This window comes from Eucyclogobius newberryi, unplaced genomic scaffold (assembly GCF_026437365.1).
Source record: "Eucyclogobius newberryi isolate DKJ021-1_F unplaced genomic scaffold, fEucNew1.0.hap1 SCAF_22, whole genome shotgun sequence".
Classification (NCBI taxonomy): Eukaryota; Metazoa; Chordata; class Actinopteri; order Gobiiformes; family Gobiidae; genus Eucyclogobius; species Eucyclogobius newberryi.
Window position 1 is genome coordinate 22,743,406 of NW_027315857.1, and position 26,164 is coordinate 22,769,569.

Consider the following 26,164-nt stretch of genomic DNA (forward strand, 5'->3'; position numbering starts at 1 on the left):
AAAACACGACCTTTGTGAACGGCGTAGGGCCCTGTCTGTTTTTTACAGTGCGCTCTGGTCCTGGGCTGTGCAGGTTTGGCTGCAGTACCAATGGACTGGCCACCGGGGTGACTCGCGAGCCACGCCCTCTCCAGACCTTTAAATCGATCCAGAGAGACGAGCATTTTGATATTTCATTCAATTGTTTTACTATTTTTTGTACTTTGTTCATTCTCTGTTTAAATTTGCATTAAAAGTGATAAATGTTTGATGCGTGTTTGACAAATGTAAATCGTCTCGTGTGTGAGGGACAGGTTCGACTGACTCTTGACGAAGCAAAACCTTAAAGGCAAAAGAGAGAAAGTATAATTACATTTAAACAAAAGGTCCAAATCACCACTGCTATTTAAAAACACAATAGAATGAAACATCATACATAAAAAAAACAGTTTCTGAATGACTCAATGGCCCGTTTTTCTGTTTCCACGGTGAAGGGAAGTCGCGGAAAACTGTGGATTTAACGTGGGAGCAGAGGATTAGGGAGAGAAATTGAGAACGCATTATATCCAAACCGAGGCATTAAACGACGCAAGAGATCAAGAGTCTAAAGTGCAAAGTTGTTAGAGAGGCAGGAGAGAGGATAACCACTCTGCCACAGCCACACGGGGAGAACACGGAGCGTCAGGATCAGAAACAGGAACGCTTTATTGCCAGTGAACTTGCTTTGGTGATTCGGTGCAACATAAAACAATGAACAATAATGAAAACAAGAAATATAGAATGAAAAAGGGCATTGCATTGAAGAAAAAATATTTTAATTTACTATAAGATGGAATTAAAGAAAAATAGGCTTTCTAAGTACGCCTAACCTTAGGCCTGCTGTGTACATAGACCTTGCAGCTGTACAGACTCATGTCGTTTTTGAACATTTTAAAGTCAAAACTGATTGTTTCGTCCAGTTTATCATTTCAAGATCATGTATTTCACCCTGAAGGTCGGGTCAGGAATCACAACATTTGGAAAAAGTATTTAGGGTTGTGTGAAATTTAAAAAAAGTGGGTGAACATGGGAGCGAAGGATTGTATTGTATTGTATTTTTTATTTCATATTTATTTACTTTCTAACCCTAACCCTGCGTTTTAGAGTCTGTAAAGTCTAAATAATCATTACTATTATCAAAAGTACAAGTGTGAATACTTCTTACAGTCGACTAGTCACGATTAGTTGATGAATCGTTGAAGCAGCTGAAATCCTTTAATGCTCCTGAACTCCTCCCTCCGTCGCTGGTCATTCAAAACCTTTCAGCCGCTCAGTCACAGCGCAAACCTTTCGGGCGCTCGGCACCATGTTGACCCTGTGTCTCCTGCCGTTGTTCTGCGCCGCTTTGACCCCGACACAGAAGAAGAAGAGCGAACAGGAAGAGGAAGAGCCTGGGAGTGAACACGAGCTGCGGTTCAGGCGAGGGGATCTGCTGGAGGTGCCACGCACCCTCTTCACTCACTTTGGGATCTATCTGGGAGGAGGCAGGTGAGACGGGCTAAACCAGAGCTAAATCAGGGCTAAAATGGGACTAAAACAGGACTAAAGCAGGGCTAAAACAAGGCTAAAATGGGACTAAAACAGGACTAAACCAGGGCTAAAGCAGGACTAAAACAAGGCTAAAATGGGACTAAAACAGGGCTAAAACAGGACTAAACCAGGGCTAGACCAGGCCTAAAACAGGGGTAAACCAGGACTAAACCAGGGCTAAACCAGGGGTAAAACAGGACTAAACCAGGGCTAAAACAGGGCCAAAACAGGAATAAACCAGGGATACAACAGGGCTAAACCAAGACTAAACTAGGGCTAAAACAGGACCAAAACAGGACTAAACCAGGGCTAAATCAGGGCTAAACCGGGACTTAACCAGGGCTAAACCTCCTGTAGGTAGAGATGAGCCCGATGAAGGTGGTGTCGTCCGCAAACTTGATCAGTTTTACAGTCGTGGCTGGAGGTGCAGCAGTTTGTGTACAGGGAGAAGAGCAGCGGGGAAAGTACACACCCTGTGGTACTCCTGTGCTGATAGTCCGAGTGTCTGAGACATTCTTCCCCAGCCGCACGCACTGCCTCCGATCCGTCAGTCCTGGTTCAGTCCTGGTTCAATCCTGGTTCAGTCCTGGTTCAGTCCTGGTTCCTGTCTGTTTCAGAGTGGCTCACTTCATCCCTGACGTCATGCCGGTCATCAGCAGTGACCCGAGGCAGATCCAGAAGATGGTCACAAACACCAGGCTCCTCTTCGGAGTCATCCTCAAGGTTCCGTTTTATTTACTTTCATACGTTTAGAACCCAGAGAGCCCAGAGAGCCCAAAGAACCCAGAGAGCCCAGAGAACCCAGAGAAACCAGAGAAACCAGAGAGCCCAGAGAACCCAGAGAGCCCAAAGAACCCAAAGAACCGAGAGAACCCAGAGAGCCCAGAGAACCCAGCAGAGAACCTAGAGAACCCAGAGAACCCAAAGAGCCCAAAGAACCCAGAGAGCCCAAAGAACCCAGAAAACCCAGAGAGCCCAAAGAACCCAGAGAGCCCAAAGAACCCAGAGAGCCCAAAGAACCCAGAGAGCCCAAAGAACCCAGAGAGCCCAGAGAACCCAGATAAACCAGAGAACCCAGAGAACCCAGAGAGCCCAGAGAACCCAGATAAACCAGAGAACCCAGAGAACCCAGAGAACCCAGAGAGCCCAGAGAACCCAGAGAACCCCGCGGTCACTCTCTGTTGTCTGTCGTGTTTCAGCGCGGCAGTGTCAGGGTGGACTCTGTGGAGGACTTCGCCTACGGATCTGAAATCCTCATCAACCCCATGGACAAGGTACCAACACACTGAACCAGGACTGAACCAGGACTGAACCAGGACTGAACCAGGTCTGAACCAGGACTGAACCAGGACTGAACCAGGACTGAACCTGGGTCTAAACCAGGACTGAACCAGGACTGAACCAGGACTGAACCAGGTCTGAACCAGGACTGAACCAGGACTGAACCAGGACTGAACCTGGGTCTAAACCAGGACTGAACCAGGACTGAACCAGGACTAAAACAGGACTGAACCAGAACTGAACCTGGGTCTAAACCAGGACTGAACCAGAACTGAACCAGGACTGAACCAGGACTGAACCAGGACTGAACCAGGTCTGAACCAGGACTGAACCAGGACTGAACCAGGACTGAACCTGGGTCTAAACCAGGACTGAACCAGGACTGAACCAGGACTAAAACAGGACTGAACCAGAACTGAACCAGGACTGAACCTGGGTCTAAACCAGGACTGAACCAGAACTGAACCAGGACTGAACCAGGACTGAACCAGGACTGAACCAGGACTAAACCAGGACTAAATCAGGACTAAAAAAGGACTGAACCGGGACTGAACCGGGACTAAAACAGAACGTGTGTTTGGATGCTCCTCCAGGTCTGCAGCAGTCGTCCTCCTCTGGACCCAGAGACCGTGGCCCTCAGAGCGGAGAGACTCAGAGGACAAGTCCCTTACAGCCTGCTCTGGTTCAACTGTGAGCACTACGTCATGTACTGTCGCTACGGAACCAGCATGAGCTTCCAGACCTTCCAGGTACTAGACCGGGACGAGACCGGGACCAGACCAGGACCAGACCAGAACGAGACCAGGACTAAACCAGGACGAAACCAGGTACTAGACCAGGACTAGACCAGGACGAGACCGGGACGAGACCGGGACGAGACCAGGACGAGACCAGGACGAGACCAAGACCAGACCAGGACCAGACATGGAAGAGACCAGGTACTAGACCAGGTACTAGACCGGTACTAGACCGGTACTAGACCGGGACGAGACCGGGACCAGAACAGAACGAGACCAGGACCAAACCAGGACCAGACCAGGACGAGATAAGGACTAGACCAGGACCAGACCAGGTCTGATCCAGGTCTGATCCAGGACTTAAACTGGAGCACACTCAGAGCTGTGAGTGAAAGTGTGTCGGTTGTGAAAGCGTCACATTCCTCGTTTCACTGGAGCAGATTAAACTGTGGTTCAAATGTGCTGCACTCATCTGACCAGGGCAGTCGGTTCTGCTCTGGCTCTTTTATTTAGTCTTATTATTTTGACTAAAATGTTGTCCAAGCTCCTACAAAGTCAACTAAAACTACAATATATTTAGTCAAACGCATCAGTAACAACCAAAATGTAATTCACTTTTGCTTAAGTAAAAAAGACCGGCCATTTTCAGGTCAAATGCGCCCTCTAGTGGTCAAAGCGCCGACGTGGCTTTAAACACGAAACAAAACGTTTTTATTCTGTCAAATATAAGTATGTGTAGTATTTGTAGTAAGTATGTGCAGTATTTGTAGTAAGTATGTGCAGTATTTGTAGCAAGTATGTGTAGTATTTGTAGTAAGTATGTGCAGTATTTGTAGTAAGTATGTGCAGTATTTGTAGTAAGTATGTGTAGTATTTGTAGTAAGTATGTGAAGTATTTGTAGTATGTATGTGAAGTATTTGTAGTAAGTATGTGTAGTATTTGTACAGTATTTGTAGTAAGTATGTGTAGTATTTGTAGTAAGTATGTGCAGTATTTGTAGTAAGTATGTGCAGTATTTGTAGTAAGTATGTGTAGTAATTGTAGTAAGTATGTGTAGTATTTGTAGCAAGTATGTGTAGTATTTGTAATAAGTATGTGTAGTATTTGTAGCAAGTATGTGTAGTATTTGTAATAAGTATGTGTAGTATTTGTAGCAAGTATGTGTAGTATTTGTAGTAAGTATGTGCAGTATTTGTAGTAAGTATGTGAAGTATTTGTAGTAAGTATGTGAAGTATTTGTAGTAAGTATGTGTAGTATTTGTACAGTATTTGTAGTAAGTATGTGTAGTATTTGTAGTAAGTATGTGCAGTATTTGTAGTAAGTGCAGTATTTGTAGTAAGTATGTGAAGTATTTGTAGTAAGTATGTGTAGTATTTGTAGTAAGTATGAGCAGTATTTGTAGTAAGTATGTGCAGTATTTGTAGCAAGTATGTGTAGTATTTGTAGTAAGTATGTGTAGTATTTGTAGCAAGTATGTGTAGTATTTGTAGTAAGTATGTGCAGTATTTGTAGTAAGTATGTGCAGTATTTGTAGTAAGTATGTGAAGTATTTGTAGTAAGTATGTGTAGTATTTGTACAGTATTTGTAGTAAGTATGTGTAGTATTTGTAGTAAGTATGTGCAGTATTTGTAGTAAGTATGTGTAGTATTTGTAGTAAGTATGTGTAGCATTTGTAGTAAGTATGTGTAGTATTTGTAGCAAGTATGTGTAGTATTTGTAGTAAGTATGTGCAGTATTTGTAGTAAGTATGTGTAGTATTTGTAGTAATTATGTTTAGTATTTGTAGCAAGTATGTGTAGTATTTGTAATAAGTATGTGTAGTATTTGTAGCAAGTATGTGTAGTATTTGTAATAAGTATGTGTAGTATTTGTAGCAAGTATGTGTAGTATCTGTAGTAAGTATGTGTAGTATTTGTAGTAAGTATGTGCAGTATTTGTAGTAAGTATGTACAGTATTTGTAGTAAGTATGTGTAGTATTTGTAGTAAGTATGTGCAGTATTTGTAGTAAGTATGTGTAGTATTTGTAGTAAGTATGTGCAGTATCTGTAGCAGTATTTGTAGTAAGTATGTGTAGTATTTGTAGTAAGTATGTGCAGTATTTGTAGTAAGTATGTGTAGTATTTGTAGTAAGTATGTGAAGTATTTGTAGTAAGTATGTGTAGTATTTGTACTAAGTATGTGTAGTATTTGTAGTAAGTATGTGCAGTATCTGTAGCAGTATTTGTAGTAAGTATGTGCAGTATTTGTACTAAGTATGTGTAGTATTTGTAGTAAGTATGTGCAGTATTTGTAGTAAGTATGTGCAGTATTTGTAGTAAGTATGTGCAGTATTTGTAGTAAGTATGTGTAGTATTTGTAGTAAGCATGTGTAGTATTTGTAGTAAGCATGTGTAGTATTTGTAGTAAGTATGTGTAGTATTTCTAGTAAGTATGTGCAGTATTTGTAGTAAGTATGTGCAGTATTTGTAGTAAGTATGTGAAGTATTTGTAGTAAGTATGTGTAGTATTTGTAGTAAGCATGTGTAGTATTTGTAGTAAGTATGTGTAGTATTTGTAGTAAGTATTTGCAGTATTTGTAGTAAGTATGTGCAGTATTTGTAGTAAGTATGTGTAGTATTTGTAGTAAGTATGTGCAGTATTTGTTTTAAGTATTTGCAGTATTTGTAGTAAGTATGTGAAGTATTTGTAGTAAGTATGTGTAGTATTTGTAGTAAGTATGTGTAGTATTTGTTTTAAGTATTTGCAGTATTTGTAGTATGTGAAGTATTTGTAGTAAGTATGTGTAGTATTTGTAGTAAGTATGTGCAGTATTTGTTTTAAGTATTTGCAGTATTTGTAGTAAGTATGTGAAGTATTTGTAGTAAGTATGTGTAGTATTTGTAGTAAGTATGTGTAGTATTTGTTTTAAGTATGTGCAGTATTTGTAGTAAGTATGTGCAGTATTTGTAGTAAGTATGTGCAGTATTTGTAGTAAGTATGTGTAGCATTTGTAGTAAGTATGTGTAGTATTTGTAGCAAGTATGTGTAGTATTTGTAGTAAGTATGTGCAGTATTTGTAGTAAGTATGTGTAGTATTTGTAGTAATTATGTGTAGTATTTGTAGCAAGTATGTGTAGTATTTGTAATAAGTATGTGTAGTATTTGTAGCAAGTATGTGTAGTATTTGTAATAAGTATGTGTAGTATTTGTAGCAAGTATGTGTAGTATTTGTAGTAAGTATGTGTAGTATTTGTAGTAAGTATGTGCAGTATTTGTAGTAAGTATGTACAGTATTTGTAGTAAGTATGTGTAGTATTTGTAGTAAGTATGTGCAGTATTTGTAGTAAGTATGTGTAGTATTTGTAGTAAGTATGTGCAGTATCTGTAGCAGTATTTGTAGTAAGTATGTGTAGTATTTGTAGTAAGTATGTGCAGTATTTGTAGTAAGTATGTGTAGTATTTGTAGTAAGTATGTGTAGTATTTGTAGTAAGTATGTGCAGTATCTGTAGCAGTATTTGTAGTAAGTATGTGCAGTATTTGTACTAAGTATGTGTAGTATTTGTAGTAAGTATTTGCAGTATTTGTAGTAAGTATGTGCAGTATTTGTAGTAAGTATGTGTAGTATTTGTAGTAAGTATGTGCAGTATTTGTTTTAAGTATTTGCAGTATTTGTAGTAAGTATGTGAAGTATTTGTAGTAAGTATGTGTAGTATTTGTAGTAAGTATGTGTAGTATTTGTTTTAAGTATTTGCAGTATTTGTAGTAAGTATGTGAAGTATTTGTAGTAAGTATGTGTAGTATTTGTAGTAAGTATGTGCAGTATTTGTTTTAAGTATTTGCAGTATTTGTAGTAAGTATGTGAAGTATTTGTAGTAAGTATGTGTAGTATTTGTAGTAAGTATGTGTAGTATTTGTTTTAAGTATGTGCAGTAAAGAACTGTGACTCATTATTTTGGCAATGAACTGGACATTTTTCTGGATTATTTGACAAACTATTCATTTTATTTTGCTTTAGAGAATGTATTGCATTTAATTGTTTCAGTCCAATGCTAAACTAGATCTAAACTAATTCCAAACCAGGACTAAATTATTTTCCTCATGGCTTAAACTGGACTAAACCAGATCCAAACCAGGTCTAATCTGTTTACCTTTTCCACCACAGTTCCTTCTCTAAACTAGGCCCAAACCAGGACTAAACCAGGACTAAACCAGGACTAAACCATGTCTAAACCAGGACTAAAACAGGACTAAACTAGAAATAAACCAAAACTAAACCAGGCCCAAACCAGGACTAAACCAGGACTAAACTTGGACTAAACCAGGACTAAACCGGGACTAAACCATGTCTAAACCGGGACTAGAACAGGACTAAACTAGAAATAAACCAAAACTAAACTAGGCCCAAACCAGGACTAAACCAGGACTAAACCATGTCTAAACCAGGACTAAAACAGGACTAAACTAGAAATAAACCAAAACTAAACTAGGCCCAAACCAGGACTAAACTAGGACTAAACCAAGACAAAACAAGGCCCAAACCAGGACTAAACCAGTATTAATACATGTCTAAACTAGGTCTAATGTTTTACCTTTTCCAGCCTCAGTTCCAACTCTAAACTAGAGCTAAATCAGGTCAAAACCAGGAATAAACGAGGACTAAATCAGGACTAAATCAGGTCTAAACCAGGACTAATCTTTTACCTTTTCCATCCTCAGTTCTGTAAGACGGTCCGGAGGCTGGTCCTGAGTCGGGCCGTTGCCAAGGCGATGTGGCTGCTGGGGGCGGGTCTCGTGCTGTACGTGCACGCTGCTCTGAGCACGTGCACGCTCCTGCTTTCACTCCTGATGCCCTTCCTCGTCTGGATGGCCTCGTGACGCTTCCCCTGCAACACGGACACAAACGTCAAGAAGAATCAAATAAAAGTGATACTTTTGAACATCTTTGGAAGTCTGTTGTCAATCCAGATCTAATACAGGGCAAAACAGGTCTAAACTAGGTCCAAAACAGGTCTAAACTAGGTCTAAACTAGGTGTAAACAGGTCTAAACTAGGTCTAAACTAGGTCTAAACTAGGTGTAAACAGGTCTAAACTAGGTCTAAACTAGGTGTAAACAGGTCTAAACTAGGTCTAAACTAGGTCTAAACTAGGTGTAAACAGGTCTAAACTAGGTGTAAACAGGTCTAAACTAGGTCTAAACAAGGTCTAAACTAGGTGTAAACCAGGTCTAAACTAGGTCTAAATTAGGTGTAAACAGGTCTAAACTAGGTCAAAACTAGGTCTAAACTAGGTGTAAACAGGTCTAAACTAGGTCTAAAACAGGTCTAAACTAGGTCTAAAACAGGTCTAAACTAGGTCTAAACTAGGTGTAAACCAGGTCTAAACCAGGACTAAAACAGGTCTAAACTAGGTGTAAACAGGTCTAAACTAGGTCTAAACTATGTGTAAACCAGGTCTAAAACAGGTCTAAACTAGGTCTGAACCAGGATTAAACCAGGGCTAAACCAGGACTAAACCAGTACTAAACCAGGTCTAAATCAGGTCTAAACCAGATCTAAACCAGGTCAAAACCAGATCTAAACCAGGGCTAAACCAGGACTAAACCAGTACTAAACCAGGTCTAAATCAGGTCTAAACCAGATCTAAACCAGGTCAAAACCAGATCTAAACCAGGACTAAAGCAGGTCTAAACCAGGACTAAGCCAGGTGAAAACTAGTTCTAAACCAGGGCTAAACATGACCAAAACTAAGAAGACTAAACTAAGACTTCTAGACCACTAAACCAGGTGAAAACTAGTAATAAACCAGTACTAAACATTGTCCATTTCAAGTACAAACCAAGGCAAGAACGGAAATAAGACAAAAACAACTAACAAACAACTATAATGTACTCAAAGCAATTAAAAATAAATCCACCGACCTCACATCCCGTTGACCACCTTCCTCTCTGACTTCTGATTGGCCGAGCGGCACATCGCGCGCTCTCTGATTGGCTGTTCCGCTTCCTCACTTCCGTGACTCACGCGCTCATTGGCCATGACCGTCGGCTGGCTCCGTCCGTCTCTCAGTCAAGCGCAGCTCATGCCAATATCCCGCATACATTTAACTTTTTTCCCGATTCAAACTTCATCTCGCGCGGCATGATGATCGAAGATAAATCTGGTAAGACTTTAAACAGTTTTTTATACTTTTGTGCGTGAAAACAGTTACAAAACCGCTCACATTAGTTGTAGCTAACTGTTGGTAGCTGTTAGCTTAGTTCTCGGCGCGCGCGTTAGCTTCAATCTTGTCAAAATTAGTTTGTACTTTCTGACATTTTATCAGCAATATTTCACAGATTCGCCACTTTTTATTTTAATTTTCTTCAGTAAGATGATGTAAAAACATGTTGTTGGTGTTTGATCAATAGCTCACAGTTTGAAAAGTAAGCATTAATTGTTTTGTCGAGTCGTAAATAAATGCTAATGTCGTCATCTGTTTGTCATGACTGATCGTGTTTGTGTTTGGTGCATTTTGTATGATTGTTTTTGTTGTTTTGTTGTGATTCTGCAGTTTCACTGGTGTTTTTACATTTGCTGGTCTTCAGTTGAGACGTGTCCCGACGTGTTATTTCTGAATTTGCTTTTACTACTTCTGGAATAGCAGCGACGTAATGTGACTTTAGGCTGAAAATGTCACAAAAATGAAACGTCAACGTGTTTTTTGTCAAATGAAAAAACACTCAGACTCACGCGAGCGATATCACACGTTCACTATTGTATTTGACATGATTTGTAGATTTAACAAGAAATTATATTCGACAATTAGCATTTTTGATGAAGGCCAAATCCTGGTTGTGACATAATTAACCACAAATTATACTTTCTGTGAAGCTCGATTACAGTTTGGAGGCTGTCAGGACGTATGTGTTTGTAACAGTTTCTTCATAAAGACTTAAATTGATCAGCATTTAGGTCTGATGTCGATTTAGTTGTTAAAATTGGTTATATTTTATCTCCTTTGTATAATTTAGGCAGTAAATTGTAAATAAATGACAGTCGGAGCACTGGAGATGAGAATTATGAGCTCATAGTTTTGTGCCGTTTGTGAAAATGTATGAAAACATGGTTGTTATCTAAAAGACATGTATAACTTTATTTTAATCAATAATTGGTTTTGTGTTTATGTGTTATATGTGTGTTATTTCTTCAGCCCACGCAGGAATGTTTGGATTTAAACTGAATCAAGGTTAAAAAAAAGATCTCACCAGGGCTAAATTCAATTACATCTATACTAGGGCTAAATTAAATCAAGTTATGATTATTTATTAATGATGTATTACTAAATTGGACACAATAAAATTAATATGGTATTTTACGGATTATGAGTCGCTCCAGCCAAAAAATGCACAACAGAGAAGAAAAAAAACATATATAAGTCGCACTAGAGTATACGTTTGATAAAATCCAAGACCAAGAACAGACATTTCATCTTGAAATGCAATTCTAAAATAATAACAGATGAGAGAACATGGTGAATAGATGTACGTATGCTAACGTCGGTTTTCAGTGTGAAAATAACAAAAAATATCACATAAGTCGCTCCGGAGCATAGGTTGCACCCCGGCTAAACTATGGAAAAAGGTGCGACTTATAGTCTGGAAAATACGGTATTAACTGTTGCTTTGCACTTGTTTTTATCTTTTTTATCGTTGGTCTGTTCCACGATCATTTGCTCTCGATATGTCGCAGTTTACGTGACACGGTAAAGAAAGTGGTTATAATTAATTCATGCAAAAGTGATTTAAACAGTATTGTGTGCGTTGTTGTCAGATGGAGACGCAGACTTGGACCAGTCCTTGGACCAGAACCTGAATGGGGTCCTGGATCAGGTCCTGAGGCCAGCAGCCAGTCCTCTGTCCGGGGAGGACGAGGTGAGAGCGGCCTGTCTCAGGGAGATGGCTCTGGTCGCTCTGATGGAGAAAACTGGCTACAACATGATCCAAATAAACGGCCAGAGGATGTACGGAGGCCCCCCGCCAGGTAACACCGGGTTCGGACTGGGTTTGGACCGGGTTTGGACAGAGTTTGTACCGAGTTTGTACCGAGTTTGTACCGAGTTTGTACCGAGTTTAGACCGAGTTTGGACCGGGTTTGGACCGGGTTTGGACCGGGTTCGGACCGGGTTCGGACCGAGTTGGAGTTCGGACCGAGTTCGGACCTGGTTTAGGGTCAGGATAGTGAGTTTGTTCATTTGTTCATTCCTGGTTTAGAGCTGACTAATCCAGGACTGGTCTGTGGTAGAAACAGTTCCAAAGACAGTAATCTTTTCAAAAAACGGTGTCCAGATGTCCCAATGTTCCACTCCAGAGTGGAAAAGGTTTCAAAAGCTTCACCTTTTCCACTCTGGCGTGGAACATTGGGACGGCCATTGTCTATAAATGAAGATAAATGTAAGAATAAGGCCTTTTTAGTCTAGTCACATTTTAGAGTGCGTTCACATTTGCACAAACGCCACTCTAAAATTGGGACTAAACCTGGAACAAAACAAATTCTACTGGGTATGGTTTGGTCATAATGTGTGTGTGTGTGTTGCAGATTGGGAGGGGCCGGCCCCGCCCCGAGGCTGTGAGGTGTTTGTGGGGAAGATTCCCAGAGACATTTACGAGGACGAGCTGGTGCCGCTGTTCGAGCGAGCCGGACGCCTCTACGAGCTCAGACTCATGATGGAGTTTAGCGGAGACAACCGCGGCTACGCCTTCGTCAAGTACACAAACCGGTAACTGTTCAGCTGCAGGAACCAGCAAGTGTAATAATGATAAATCCAGATGAGAGGGTCGTTAAGTTGGATTAAAGGACGATTTAAACAAACATTTTGGAGAAGGGATTTTTAATATACAAATGGTATCTTAAAACTTATACACCTGAACACCTGCAGGTACCAACTGGTCAAATGCATTCACCTGAACACCTGCGGGTAACACTGATCTGATCACACCTGATTTGCCTTCTGTCTCAGAGAAGCGGCGCAGCGGGCGATTCAGATGTTTGATAACCACGAGATCAGACCGAGGAAGCACATCGGCGTCTGTGCGAGTCTGGACAACTGCAGGCTCTTCCTCGGCTCCATCCCCAAAGACAAGACCAAGGACGAGATCATGGACGAGATGAAGACGGTAACTTCAAACATCAAACTGGAGACACTTTGGGCGCGTTCACAATGACTCTTGTCGAGTCTCGGTTTGAGCCCAGTTTAGTCCAGATGTACACATAGTTTAGTCCTGGTCTAGTCTTGGTTTAGTCCAGATGTACACATGGTTTAGTCCTGGTCTAGTCTTGGTTTAGTCCAGATGTACACATGGTTTAGTCCTGGTCTAGTCTTGGTTTAGTCCAGATGTACACATGGTTTAGTCCTGGTCTAGTCTTGGTTTAGTCCAGATGTACACATGGTTTAGTCCTGGTCTAGTCTTGGTTTAGTCCAGATGTACACATGGTTTAGTCCTGGTCTAGTCTTGGTTTAGTCCAGATGTACACATGGTTTAGTCCTGGTCTAGTCTTGGTTTAGTCCAGATGTACACATGGTTTAGTCCTGGTCTAGTCTTGGTTTAGTCCAGATGTACACATGGTTTAGTCCTGGTCTAGTCTTGGTTTAGTCCAGATGTACACATGGTTTAGTCCTGTTCTAGTCTTGGTTTAGTCCAGATGTACACATGGTTTAGTCCTGGTCTAGTCTTGGTTTAGTCCAGATGTACACATGGTTTAGTCCTGGTCTAGTCTTGGTTTAGTCCAGATGTACACATGGTTTAGTCCTGGTCTAGTCTTGGTTTAGTCCAGATGTACACATGGTTTAGTCCTGGTCTAGTCTTGGTTTAGTCCAGATGTACACATGGTTTAGTCCTGGTCTAGTCTTGGTTTGGTCCTGTTCTAGTCTTGGTTTAGTCCTGTTCTAGTCTTGGTTTAGTCCTGTTCTAGTCTTGGTTTAGTCCTGTTCTAGTCTTGGTTTAGTCCTTTTCTAGTCCTGGTTTAGTCCTGATGCAGACTTGGTTTAGTCCTGTTCTAGACTTGGTTTAGTCCTGTTCTAGTCTTGGTTTGGTCCTGTTCTAGTCTTTGTTTAATCCTGATGCAGACTTGGTTTAGTGCTGTTCCAGTCCTGTTCTAGTCCTGATGCAGACTTAGCCCTGCAGGTCACAGACGGCGTGCTGGATGTCATCGTTTACCCGAGCACCTTTGACAAGACCAAAAACCGAGGCTTTGCGTTTGTGGAGTACGAGTCGCACAAAGCAGCTGCCATGGCCCGGAGGCAACTGGCCCCAGGTAACGACATATTAACTCGTACTTTACTTCACCCTCACATTTCTGTCAGACGATGTGCAAAGAAAAGACTCCGCTTTGGCTAAACTCTAATGCATTTATGATAGAAGTAGAAATCCAGCAGAGGGCGCTGTTGCACAGTGAAAACACTCTCAATGTCAGTGTTGTGTCCTTCTGGAGCTGCTCCAGGGACGGAAACATACACTTTTTGGTTTAGTCCTGGTTCAGTCACGGTTTTATTCTGGTTCATTCTGGTTCTGGCTCATTACATGTTCTGCTCTGGTTTAAGCTGGATCTTGCCCTGGTTAGGCCTTGGTTTAGTCCTGGTTTGGTCATAATTTGGGTTCAGTCAGGTATAGTTCCGGTTCAGTCCTAGTTCGCGCCCCGTTCAATTCCGGTTCAGTCCAGGTTCAGTACATATTTATTCCTGTCTTAGTCCCGTACTAGACATAGTTCAGTCCCGGCTCGGTCATAGTTCAGTTCCGGTTCAGACCTGGCTCGGCCCCGGCTCGGTCCCGGCTCAGACCCGGCTCAGACCCGGCTCGTCCCCGGCTCGTCCCCGGCTCGGGCCCGGCGGCTCAGTCCCGGTCCAGTCTGTTTGTGGGATGAGACCTTGTTCCAGTAAATTCCCTCTTGTTGGAGCTAATGGGCTCTCCATGTCGGACAGATCCGCTCGTGTTGTTCTCCAGCTCTGGGCCCTGCGGCCCCTGAGCTGTGGGAGGGCGGCTCCGCTCCGGCTTTGATGCCAGCTCCAAACTCGTGAAACGTAACGTGCGCACGGACAGCAGGGGGCAGGCTCCGGGCTGTGGACACCATGGAGACATCTAACAGCATCGGGTCAGTGCAATTCTGCGGGTTCAGTCCACGCTTCACGCAGAGAGAGCGAGTCAAGCATCGACGCAGGAAACATTTCTGAACCGCGAGGGAAATTACATGAACATATACGATGGGTCAAAAGAGCTGGACACACGTATACATCTGTGTGAGAGAGCGGTGCCATAATTCTAATATTCGATTCATTTGGATCTTTAATAATTGACAATGTGAAAAATGGCTGAATGGTTAAAGGAGATCACCTGCGTCTGGTGGTGGTTTGGACATGACCTGTGCTGAGTCCAGCCGCGCACAGGGAGGAACAAACATCAACGCTCTTCACACCTCTCCCTCATGACCGCTTACAAAGAAGGGAAAAACCAAAGCCCAGCAGATATTTAGCCAGTCTTTATGGCTTAATTGGAGCTGAAAGTTGCATCTTTGAGGGGCATTAAGTAGTTTATTTGTTCTTTGGAGGGCCCAGAGTGCGGGACATTGCAGTCGCTTTCAGCTCTACTCACAATTATTTCCAGGAAGAGTCCAGTTGTTCACTGCTCCAGCGTTTTTGAAGAGCGTTACTGCGTTTCAAGAGCTGCAGTATGTGCTTTATGTGTGAACAGTGAGGTTTTTCTCCTCTAAAGTCCCGGTTTGCATCTTGTCTTCACTGAGAAATGAAAAAGCAGCAGGTCCACTCCGGCTCCTCCCCTTTTCCTCTGGGTGTGAGTATCCACTGACGGTCAGAGCTCAGAGCCTGAGCTGGACAGAGACCAGAGTGAGGCCAATAAAGGAGGAAAAACATCTTGAATCCAGAGAAGTGCAAAGAGACTGAAGAAGCGCCCTGGCCTCTGGTAGAGCCCCCGAGCTTAGAGAAGGGGACGAGACCACCCGCGCCGGTAGTATTTATATATTTAGATGTAGTTGTGTGTGTGTCGTAGTCGATTACAGCCCTAAATCGTTTTTACGCTGCAGAGAAGCAGTTCATTTATCTTCTGAAATGCACTAGAATGCAGGAGAGTGCATTGATTTTCCCTCAAATGTTCCGGGGGTTGAATACTCCCCAGATCGCCCTTTGCCCCATATTATTATAATTTATACTGTATGAACTGTAACACGCTCTCGGGCAAGTGTTAGAAGAAATGTAAATCTATTGCAGTAAAGTGTAATAAATCAATAAAACCGGTACAATTTTGAACGTTTGATTTGGTGCCGTGGGTGGGCGGAGTTTGCAGGTCTGGTTTTAATCCGAGGTTAATGTTCAAAGTTACAAAAAATATTTAAATGTTACAAACTAATAACAGAATCACAGGTCTTTAAGAACATATTCATACAGATCCAAACTACTAAACTGAACAGCGAATATTAGAAAAAAAGAATCGAGTGAATCCACTAATTCGATTACTAAAAAGCTTTAACCTGTCGTTGCCTCGAGGATTTGTTGAATTTACACATTTAGTTAAAACCTCCATGAAAAGGGTTGTGTGAAAGAGCACAGAGGATGTCAAAGTCCACAAGGCCAAGACACAGAGCTAATACAGCAAAATGAAGAATCGTCTGCCGCGCTGCAGATCGAAACAGAACGAGGTAAACCATCACTGGCCCCACGCAACATCACGCTTTACAAACATGTCCATTCTTCTTATTGTAAGTACCGTGATGTAAAACGCACATGAAGTCATAGCTACTGTGACGGTTCACGATACAGTCCGATCCACACGTTCATTAGTCCTTTTATATAAATTCTAACATAACAACTAAATCAATGTTTGTCATGTTCTTTTCGAGCTGTGACGTTTCTGTGGCGGACGCACATGGAGCTCTTCTTCTGTGGCTCCAACATTCAATATCAGACGGACTGAAACGTGTTCTAATGTTTTGGAGACAAACGTGTGTGAAATTATGAATAAAACGTGTTATTTTAAGCAGAAAATCCTTGTTATCTGTTTATTACTATATTTATAATGTTTATTTCAAAACGATCCTGTTAAAGATAATCGACGGCTGCAGCCCTAGTTACCACGGTGACCTAAAACGACACATTCTACATTCGCCCGTTTGACCCGGTTTAAACGTTTGACCCGGTGGTTTGGTCAAATGTTGTGCATGTGCTGTGTCGTCTCTCGCAGGCACGTTCCAGCCGTGGGGCCACTCCATCCACGTGGACTGGGCCGAACCCGAGAAGGACGTGGACGGCGAGGTCATGCAGCAGGTCCGAGTGCTCTACGTACGTGCAGCACTTCGCCACTCGACAGGTTCTTTTGGAAAGCGGCAAAAACGGTCAAAATGCCGATGTTTTTACCCGCTTTTCCTGCTTTCTCTGCCTATTTCTGGGCCTATTGGCATGAAACGAACACTGCCATGAACTAAAAACGTCTTTTCCGGCAGAGAAAATCAACCACTGTGGATTTTTAAAACATTTTACTTTACACGTTAGTACCGTATTTTCCGGAGTATAAGTCGCACCAGCCAAAAAATGCATAATGGAGAAGAAAAAAAAGTATATAAGTCGCACTGGAGTATAAGTCGCACCAGCCAAAGAATGCATAATAGAGAAGAAAAAAACATGTATAAGTCGCACTGGAGTATGAAATGCGGTTGCAAGTGTGAAAATAACTAATAATATCACATAAGTCTCTCCGGAGTACAAGTATATAAGTATAAGTATAAGTCGCAACCCGGCCAAAACTATGAAACAAGGTGCGACTTTTAGTATGAAAAATACGGTATTCAAGCGATGATCTGATTTGGCTGTATCTTCTAATGTGCGTATGTTAATGTTTGTGGAGATATTTTCCTCCCCGCCTCCAAATCCGCCAATTTTCCCGTATGTTTGCTTCCCCTCTCTCTCTCCTAATGAGCTCCAGCACAAATAATGTGACGCTGAACAATTTTGCGCTTTTAACGGGGCCCCGATGTCCTCGCCGCAGCCATAACCGCGCCCATAAACCATGCATAAAGGCAAAATTGCGAGCGACAAAAATGAGCAGAAATTCCAAAGTCTCGGAGCATTAGGAGAAGTGAGAGGCGAGCGGGTGTTTCGTGAGCTTGTTGCTGTTGACGTGATGTTTGTTAAGAGAGAGTTTATTCTTCAAATACAAAGATAAGCTCGCAATTCAATGAAAAATCAAAGTCATTCTAAAGTTTATTTTAGCATATGATAAATACACTTGAAGCTGTTGTGCTGTAATTTACTCCTACAACTAAAAAAAATCTATTTTTTTTTAAATAAATATATATTTAAAAAAAAAAAGAGACCAGAAGGAAACAAATTAGGTACAATTTTAAATGGGAATTTATGAAGGTGAAGCATCCAAAGAAAAAAAAAAAAAGTTAAGGCACAAAGTCCAAACAAAAAGTCCCATTTACTTCAGATTTTGTCAATTTTGTCCATTTTTAGATTGAGTTAGTTTGTATTTTTTCTTTTTTTTTCTTTCCCTCCTTTTTTCTCTTTCCCCCTCTTTTTTCCTTCTCTTTCCCCCCTCTTTTTCCTCTTTTTTTCTTCTCTTTCCCCCCTCTTTTTCCTCTCTTTTTTTTTTCAATCCTTAATCGTCGGCGCAGTTTGTGTCATCCATTCTTATGTCATGGCTTTTTCCCAGCAGCTAGAGGTTTGTTCCAAATGTATCAATATATTGGGTTTGAGGCTCTGAGTCAAATATACAATGACATAGATTCAACAATAAGAAAGTATGTTAATGCAACCCGACAGTAGAGCTCTAATTGAACCAAACTGTGTTGCTTGCTAATTAGCACATGGCTGTACAGAGCTTACGATTTGTCAATTAAAAAGAAACAAATTGTCCCGAGGGCTGTTGTCAATCACGATTTTGATTCAATTTGATTTTGTCGTTATGGAATCAAATAAAAACAGCTTTTCATATATTGTATTTTCCGGAGTAGAAGTCGCACCAGCCAAAAAATGCATAATAGAGAAGAAGAAAAAAAAACGGTCGCTCTGGAGTATAAGTCGCACTTGAGTATAAGTCGCACTGGAGTATAAGTCGCACTGGAGTATGGAGTATAAGTCGCACCGGAGTATAAGTCGCACCGGAGTATAAGATAAGATAAGATAATCCTTTATTGTCCACACATGGGGAAATTTCATTGTTGCAACGCAGGTAGATACAGAGGTAGATACAGAGGAAAAGAACAGATAACTTATAGGAAGTTTGAAAAACACTCTCAATAGAAGATCTCTTATAAACAAACCTCCTATAGACAAAACCTCCCATTTCTCAACAAGGGATGGAGGGGAAAATTAATGTATGGAGTATAAGTCGCACTGGAGTATAAGTCGCACCAGCCAAAAAATGCATAATAGAGGAGAAAAAAACATATAAGTCGCACTGGAGTATGAAATGCGGTTGAAATGTGTGTGAAAATTACAAATAATATCACATAAGTCGCTCCAGAGTATAAGTATATAAGTATAAATATAAGTATAAGTCGCCCCCCGGCCAAAACTATGAAAAAAGGTGAGACTTATTGTGCGTAAAATACGGTAAATTTTCCTTAACATAAATAATTCAGTGACATTTAGCACAAAAAATAGTCTAAATTTCATCATCCAAGTTATTTCGTTGAGTTCTGGATGATGTAAAATAAAGTTCTTCTTCTGTTCTCTTGGCGCTCTGCCTCGTCCGGTGTTTTGCAGGTGCGTAACCTGCTGCTGAGCACGACGGAGCAGACGCTGCAGCAGGAGTTCTCTCGCTTCAAACCCGGCAGCGTCGAGCGCGTCAAGAAGCTCACCGACTACGCCTTTGTGCACTACCGTCACCGCGACGACGCCCTGACCGCCCTGGAGCTCATGAACGGGGAGCTCATCGACGGCTTCGCAGTCGAGGTGAGACTCCGGAGCAGACGCGACGGGCACGACCGTGACGCCGCCATCTCGTGTCATGTTGTGAACTGCGTGTGTGTCGATGTCTGATTCCTCGGCTAACTTTTATTCACTATTTTCACTGTTTACAGTCTCTGAAGGTCGTGCCGCTCACATGTTCAAGGAGCAGCCACAGTCGGTGCTGCAGGGGTCCACACCGTTCCCCCAAATAAACCTGTAGAATCATAACATAACAACGAATAAACATACAATAAGGAAATGACGACATGAACGTACTTTAACATGTGGCAGGCTAAATGAATGCAGGTCCAGCGTACAGTATATGAAACGTTACTCTACCTGATGGGCCATCGATATGAGATATTATTTATATTAAAAGGCAGGCATATATTGCAAAGTCATAATTTGTTTTTTATGGTATAATCTGGGCTCATTTAGACCTATAAACACAATGATAATACAATAAAAACTTTTACTCTCAAATTGAGGTTAATTTAACGTGTTGAGTTTCCTTTATCGGCAGCGAACGCGTATCAATTACAGGTCATCGATGTCGGTTCAAGATTCCATTATTGTGTATCCCTACTTTTGTTTTTGCAATAAGTTATTTTCTGTTTTGTGTACCGTATTTTCCGGACTATAAATCGCACCAGCCAAAAAATGCATAATAGAGACGAAAAAAACATAAATAAGTCGCACTGGAGTATGAAATGCGGTTGCAAGTGTGAAAATAACAAGTCGCTCCGGAGTATAAGTACATAAGTATAGATATAAGTCGCACCCCGGCCAAAACTATGAAAAAAGGTGCAACTTATAGTCCGGAAAATACGGTAATTGAACGTCAAAACTTTAAAAGCATTTGACATAGCATAGTGTCTAAGCTTTGATATTTAGAGCATATTTGAGCACAATTCTGATGGCGTGCAAAGAGTCTTGGTGAAAACTGTAAAAATCATACATTGTCATCGGCAGTGGAGCTAGTCAGGGGGCGTGTCACTCAATGTGCGGAAGAGCAGAGCTAGTCCGGGGTCATCAGGGGGCGTGTCACTCCATGTGCGGAAGAGCAGAGCTAGTCCGGGGTCGTCAGGGGGCGTGTCACTCCATGTGCGGAAGAGCAGAGCTAGTCCGGGGTCGTCAGGGGGCGTGTCACTCCATGTCCAGAAGAGCAGAGCTAGTCCGGGGTCGTCAGGGGGCGTGTCACTCCATGTGCAGAAGAGCAGAGCTAGTCCGGGGTCGTCAGGGGGCGTGTCACTCCATGTGCCGAAGAGCAGAGCTAGTCCGGGGTCGTCAGGGGGCGTGTCACTCCATGTGCCAAATATTCTATACAAACGACATCAAATCCACACGTGTGTTTGTATTGCAGGTGTCGCTCGCCAGACCTGCCAACCTGAACCGAGAGGGGGGGCCAACTCTGCGGGGGGCAGTTGGCAGGAAGTACCACGGCAGGGGCTACCTGGGCAATGGTAACCACGGTAACGTTACGAGCGGCGCCATGATGAATGCGGCAGAGTTTTTGATGTGCAGTGATGACGAGGCTGGACGTGATCCAATGAAAGACGTGTCCTTAAGGCTGACAGAGCTGCTCTACGCTGACTGCACGGGTGAGAGGACGGGAAGGGTCCTGGTTTTGACCTTGTTTAGACCTGGTTTAGACCTGGTTTAGACCTTGTTTAGACCTGGTTTAGACCTGGTTTAGACCTGGTTTAGACCTGGTTTAGTCCTGGTTTTATACCTGGTTTTATACCTGGTTTAGTTCCGGTTTAGTCCTGGTTTAGACCTTGTTTTTTATCTGATTTAATCCTGGTTGTGCCCTCTCTCTCTCGCTCTCGCTCTGTGTATTCAAAAGTCATTTAAAATCCACTTCAGTTTCTTTAATTTGCTGTTGCCACATTTACTTAACCGTCTTAATGAGTGCGGCTTTTTAATATTCATGACTTCGCTCCCTCTGATTCTCATCTCTCGACCGCCTTTCACTAATTTAAACAACAGCAGAATTGACCGTGCTCATCGATTTCCCATCCGCTGCAGCAGGTGTAACGAGGCGGCCTGTGCGCATGACTTAACACTAAATTAGAAAGTGAGTGTATGCGAATAACAACTCTGGACGCTCGGATTACAGCGGGTCAGGAATATTGAGGTCAGAACTGTGACTATACAGGTCTACTCGTTACCTGTTCTCCACGTGCCCCCTTGGCTCCACGGAGTTATTGCCCAGAATGTTCGTCGGGATGGCATTTAACGTATTTATTCCTGTGTTTATCCATTCACAGGTGTTTTTATTGCTCTTAAGTACAGTGCAAAACATGTAATTGGGCTTGGCTCTCCACAGATCTGACCTACAGTTTAACTTGGCCCCGTGGAGTCACCTGCTTGTCTCTGTGGAGATTGTATGTTAAGGCAGAATAAAAAAATATGTCTGCCGTAACCCGACCGCCCCGGTAAAAAACTATCACCGTTTTGTCTAAATTATGCCAAATATATTCTTTTGTCTTATATCTCGCCGACTCACCGACCGTTTGAAAAAAAAAGCGCCCTGTTGAATAATTTTGCATCACTGGAACTTGCTAGAAATATTTTAAAGCCGAAAATGTCGCGAAAACAAGTCCAGAAATGAAACTTAACACGAAGGAGAACGTCTCATTGACTGTTGAAGCCCGACCCCTGGCGGTAACTGCGGGTCACTGCGGGTCACTGGCAGAATCAAAAGTGATATTTAAGGATAGATATTTTTTTTTGCCTTCGAAGTAAAAAAAAAAAAAAAGAATTTACCTACCTACCGACCCACTTGAAAAATGTTGGGTCGGGTTACAGCAAACATGCAATTTATTTGGGGCAGCCTTATGGCCCGTTCAGACCGGTGCGGCAAAAGCGTTCAGTTTACATTCAAAGTCTATGTAAACGCGCGTCGAGCACCTCCTGCGTTTTTGCGGCGCGGCTTCCGCTTATTTGCGGCGCGATTCGCCGAGGAGCGCGGCGCGGCGGGCGTGCTTTTGCGTTTTCCGCTCGAGACGCTTTGACTTTGGTTCGCCGCAAATAAGTTCAGAATTTTGAGCTTTTCTGCGGCGCGGCGGTGCAGCAGCCAATCAGAGATGACTCTCAGGTGACGTACGTACACATTTCCCCCCCGAGAAGAACCGGCACCACAACAATGGCAGACGATTATTTATTTATTTATATATATATATATATATATATATATATATATATATATATATATATATATATATATATATATATATATATATATATATATATATATATATATATATATTAGATAGAGTTTAGTTATTTACTGTTCTAGTTTGTGGTAAATTCAGTGGCTATTTAAAGATGTACTTATTTAATTTACCACAATTTAAGATCATAAACAAAAACAAACAAGGACAAGATGAGATAATCCTTTATTAGTCCACACAGTGGGGAAATTTCAGTGTTACAACGCACAAGTAGGTGCAGAAGTAAAGAGAACAGAGAACTTAAGAGCTGAGAAGCTTCTCACTGTTTTATTCATTTAACTTTATCTCATTCTGTGTAAACAACCAGACATTTGGGCTCAATCTTGAGTGAGTATGTGGTCTTTGCTATAAATATGAAAATCCCTTTGTCAAAAACACTTCTGTGTTGTGGACCTCCAGTCCTCTGTTGTGGACATCCAGTCCTCTGTTGTGGACGTCCAGTCCTCTGTTGTGGACGTCCGTGTGGGCACAGTACATACACAGCACATACACAGCACATACACAGCACATACACAGCAGATACACAGCACACACACAGCACACACACAGCACATACACAGCACATACACAGCACATACACAGCACACACACAGCAGATACACAGCACATACACAGCACATACACAGCACATACACAGCAGATACACAGCACATACACAGCACATACACAGCACATACACAGCACATACACAGCACACACACAGCAGATACACAGCACATACACAGCACATACACAGCACATACACAGCAGATACACAGCACATACACAGCACATACACAGCAGATACACAGCACATACACAGCACATACACAGCAGATACACAGCACATACACAGCACATACACAGCACATACACAGCACATACACAGCACACACACAGCACACACACAGCACACACACAGCACATACACAGCACATACACAGCAGATACACAGCACACACACAGCACATACACAGCACATACACAGCAGATACACAGCACATACACAGCAGATACACAGCAGATACACAGCAGATAGTTTGACAAATCACGGTTAGAAAGTCCTCTCCCCTCCGTGCGTAAAAAACCCTCCGTTCTGAATCTCCTCGATATCTGTCGTTTTCTCCATCCTCTGAGAATCTTCTCTGCTGTTTTTCCAAGTCCATAAACCTTCTCCAGACTGTGAATCCCTCCCGTTTCACCATGCTGTGTGTGGTTCCCTCTGCAGCCAGTAGGTGGTGTCAAAACTCAGTTAGTCCCGTGGAAACAGCAGGGATCCAAATACCGCAATGTTTAATTTTTTTTCTAAATCGTGAGACGCCAGACTAAAGGTACTCAAGAGCATGTTTAAAGTCTAATAACAATAAGCGTAATATAAACTAATAGGTAATATTTGTCCTCCTTTAAAACTATGACGTCTTAATTTCTCCTTGTTTTATCATTACAATGACCTCAGACACAGGGAGAACATGCACAAATCAAACTTCCCTGCCAACACTAGTGCTTCCACTGCAGTTTTACCACCTCATTTGCGTGCCATTTTTTAAAAATCAGATCACGCGGTACTCTTTTAGCAGTGTTTTCTAAAGCCAAATGTGTTTGATTTCCTTGAGCAAAACCACTCCACTTTTATTTCATCGATAATAATTGCGATGTTGAAAACATGTTGACACATTTTCAATATCTCGTTTTTGCAAATATAGTCATGTGTATTGGTAATATTTTGTGATTTTTAATTTTTATTATTTTAATATATTTTTTTGGCTTAAGCGTCAGGATATTGACCAATAAAAACATGAGTAAATCTGCCCTTTAACAGCGTTTAATAGTACAATTTGTTGTTTTTGTGACATCAAAAGTGGAATTGAATTATTTTGAAAAAAATCTTACTATTTTTTATATCTGTAAATTCGTAGTTCTTGTGATGACTTATGTGAGCTTTTATTGTGCATTTTTCAACTCTTTCCCACAATGACTTCATGAGCGCAGCATTATCCACCTGCTGTCCCAGAGTGGTGCATCGTGGGTAATGTAGTGTGACTTACGAGCGCTTGTTGACACAGTTTTTATGATGATGGTTATGGGGGGCCGTAAATCTGTCCCGCGCCATAAAACACCAGCTGTGGCGCGTCCCCAACGCGCGACCAGTAGCGACATCCGAGTCAGCAGAACGTATAGAACTATAAGGATAAACTCTGATTAAACCTGGTCTGAACAAGGACTAAACCAGGTCTAAAGCAGGTCTAAAGTAGGTCTAAAGCAGCTCTAAAGCAGTTCTAAAGCAGGACTAAAGCAGCTCTAAACCAGGACTAAAGCAGGACTAAAGCAGGTCTAAACCAGGACTAAAGCAGGACTAAAGCAGGTCTAAAGCAGGACTAAAGCAGGTCTAAAGCAGGACTAAACCAGCTCTAAAGCAGGACTAAACCAGGACTAAAGCAGCTCTAAAACAGGACTAAACCAGCTCTAAAGCAGGACTAAACCAGGACTAAAGCAGCTCTAAAACAGGACTAAACCAGCTCTAAAGCAGGACTAAACCAGCTCTAAAGCAGGACTAAACCAGCTCTAAAGCAGGACTAAACAAGATCTAAAGCAGGACTAAACAAGGACTAATCTAGATCTAAAGCAGGACTAAACCAGATCTAAATCAGGACTAAACCAAATCTAAACAAGGACTAAAACAGATCCAAACAAGGACTAAACCAGATTTAAAGCAGGCCTGCCGAGACTGAAAATATAATCCAAACTAGGACTAAACCAGGTTAACCAGGGCTGAACCTTGTCCCAGAGTTTATGTTGGGGTTTTAGTGTGGAAAAAGTGTAAAAAGTAGGATTATGTGAGAAATGCTCTCTGTAATTCACATTTGAAAGAAGACCGATATATTAGCTGTTAAACTAATACAAGAAGAGTTTGAGACGATCTAAACTACTTGTACAACGAGAACTTTCCATTAAAAGACAGGGTTATCTTCTAAATAATTACAGTTTTTTGTGATAATTGCAACCGTTCGTTCGTTCCCTTCGGCAGCCTCGGGGCGTTCTGCTCGGTTTTGGTCCATAAAACACTGGCGAGCCGGCTCCGGGCACTGTAATGAGAACAGCTGTAGCGGACCCAAACCATAAATAACTACATTACGCAGAATGGCGCTCTCTGATTTACAGAGCGCTGCGTCTGCTGCGCACAGATTAAAAGCATTCAATCTGAGCGCCACCGACGTTTATCACTGAAGGACTGGAAATGCTACACGTGCTTCACTCTGCTCCTCTTCCACAACTGAAACCTTTGACTTCAGAGTCTCGAGTTGCGTTGAGTTGTAGTCGACGAAAGACATTCATGCTCGACTAAAAGAGAACCGTATTTTCCGGAGTATAAGTTGCACTGGAGTATAAGTCGCTTTTTTGGGAAGGACATTTCATCTTGAAATGCAGTTTAAAATAATAACAGATGAGAGAACATGGTGAATAGGT

At 42.0% G+C, this 26,164-nt stretch overlaps 2 protein-coding genes across 2 annotated transcripts in view; both read left to right on the plus strand.

Moving 5' to 3' along the window:
- The first annotated feature begins 1,320 nt into the window (after window positions 1-1,320).
- On the plus strand, window positions 1,321-8,491 carry LOC140371683 (lecithin retinol acyltransferase-like). Its single transcript, XM_072458865.1, has 5 exons — window positions 1,321-1,506; window positions 2,166-2,271; window positions 2,748-2,822; window positions 3,423-3,578; window positions 8,267-8,491. Exons 1-5 carry the CDS (start codon window positions 1,325-1,327, stop codon window positions 8,423-8,425), a joined length of 678 nt encoding a protein of 225 aa, XP_072314966.1. The 5' UTR covers window positions 1,321-1,324; the 3' UTR covers window positions 8,426-8,491.
- Window positions 8,492-9,691: 1,200 nt separating this feature from the next.
- rbm46 (RNA binding motif protein 46) overlaps window positions 9,692-26,164 on the plus strand; it is a 30,033-nt gene continuing 13,560 nt past the window's right edge. Inside the window, exons 1-8 of the mRNA XM_072458715.1 lie at window positions 9,692-9,710; window positions 11,360-11,569; window positions 12,125-12,305; window positions 12,546-12,702; window positions 13,711-13,840; window positions 16,774-16,871; window positions 19,299-19,487; window positions 20,848-21,085. Of these exons, the coding sequence (XP_072314816.1) occupies window positions 9,692-9,710; window positions 11,360-11,569; window positions 12,125-12,305; window positions 12,546-12,702; window positions 13,711-13,840; window positions 16,774-16,871; window positions 19,299-19,487; window positions 20,848-21,085 (1,222 nt within the window). The remainder of the gene's footprint in view (window positions 9,711-11,359; window positions 11,570-12,124; window positions 12,306-12,545; window positions 12,703-13,710; window positions 13,841-16,773; window positions 16,872-19,298; window positions 19,488-20,847; window positions 21,086-26,164) is intronic.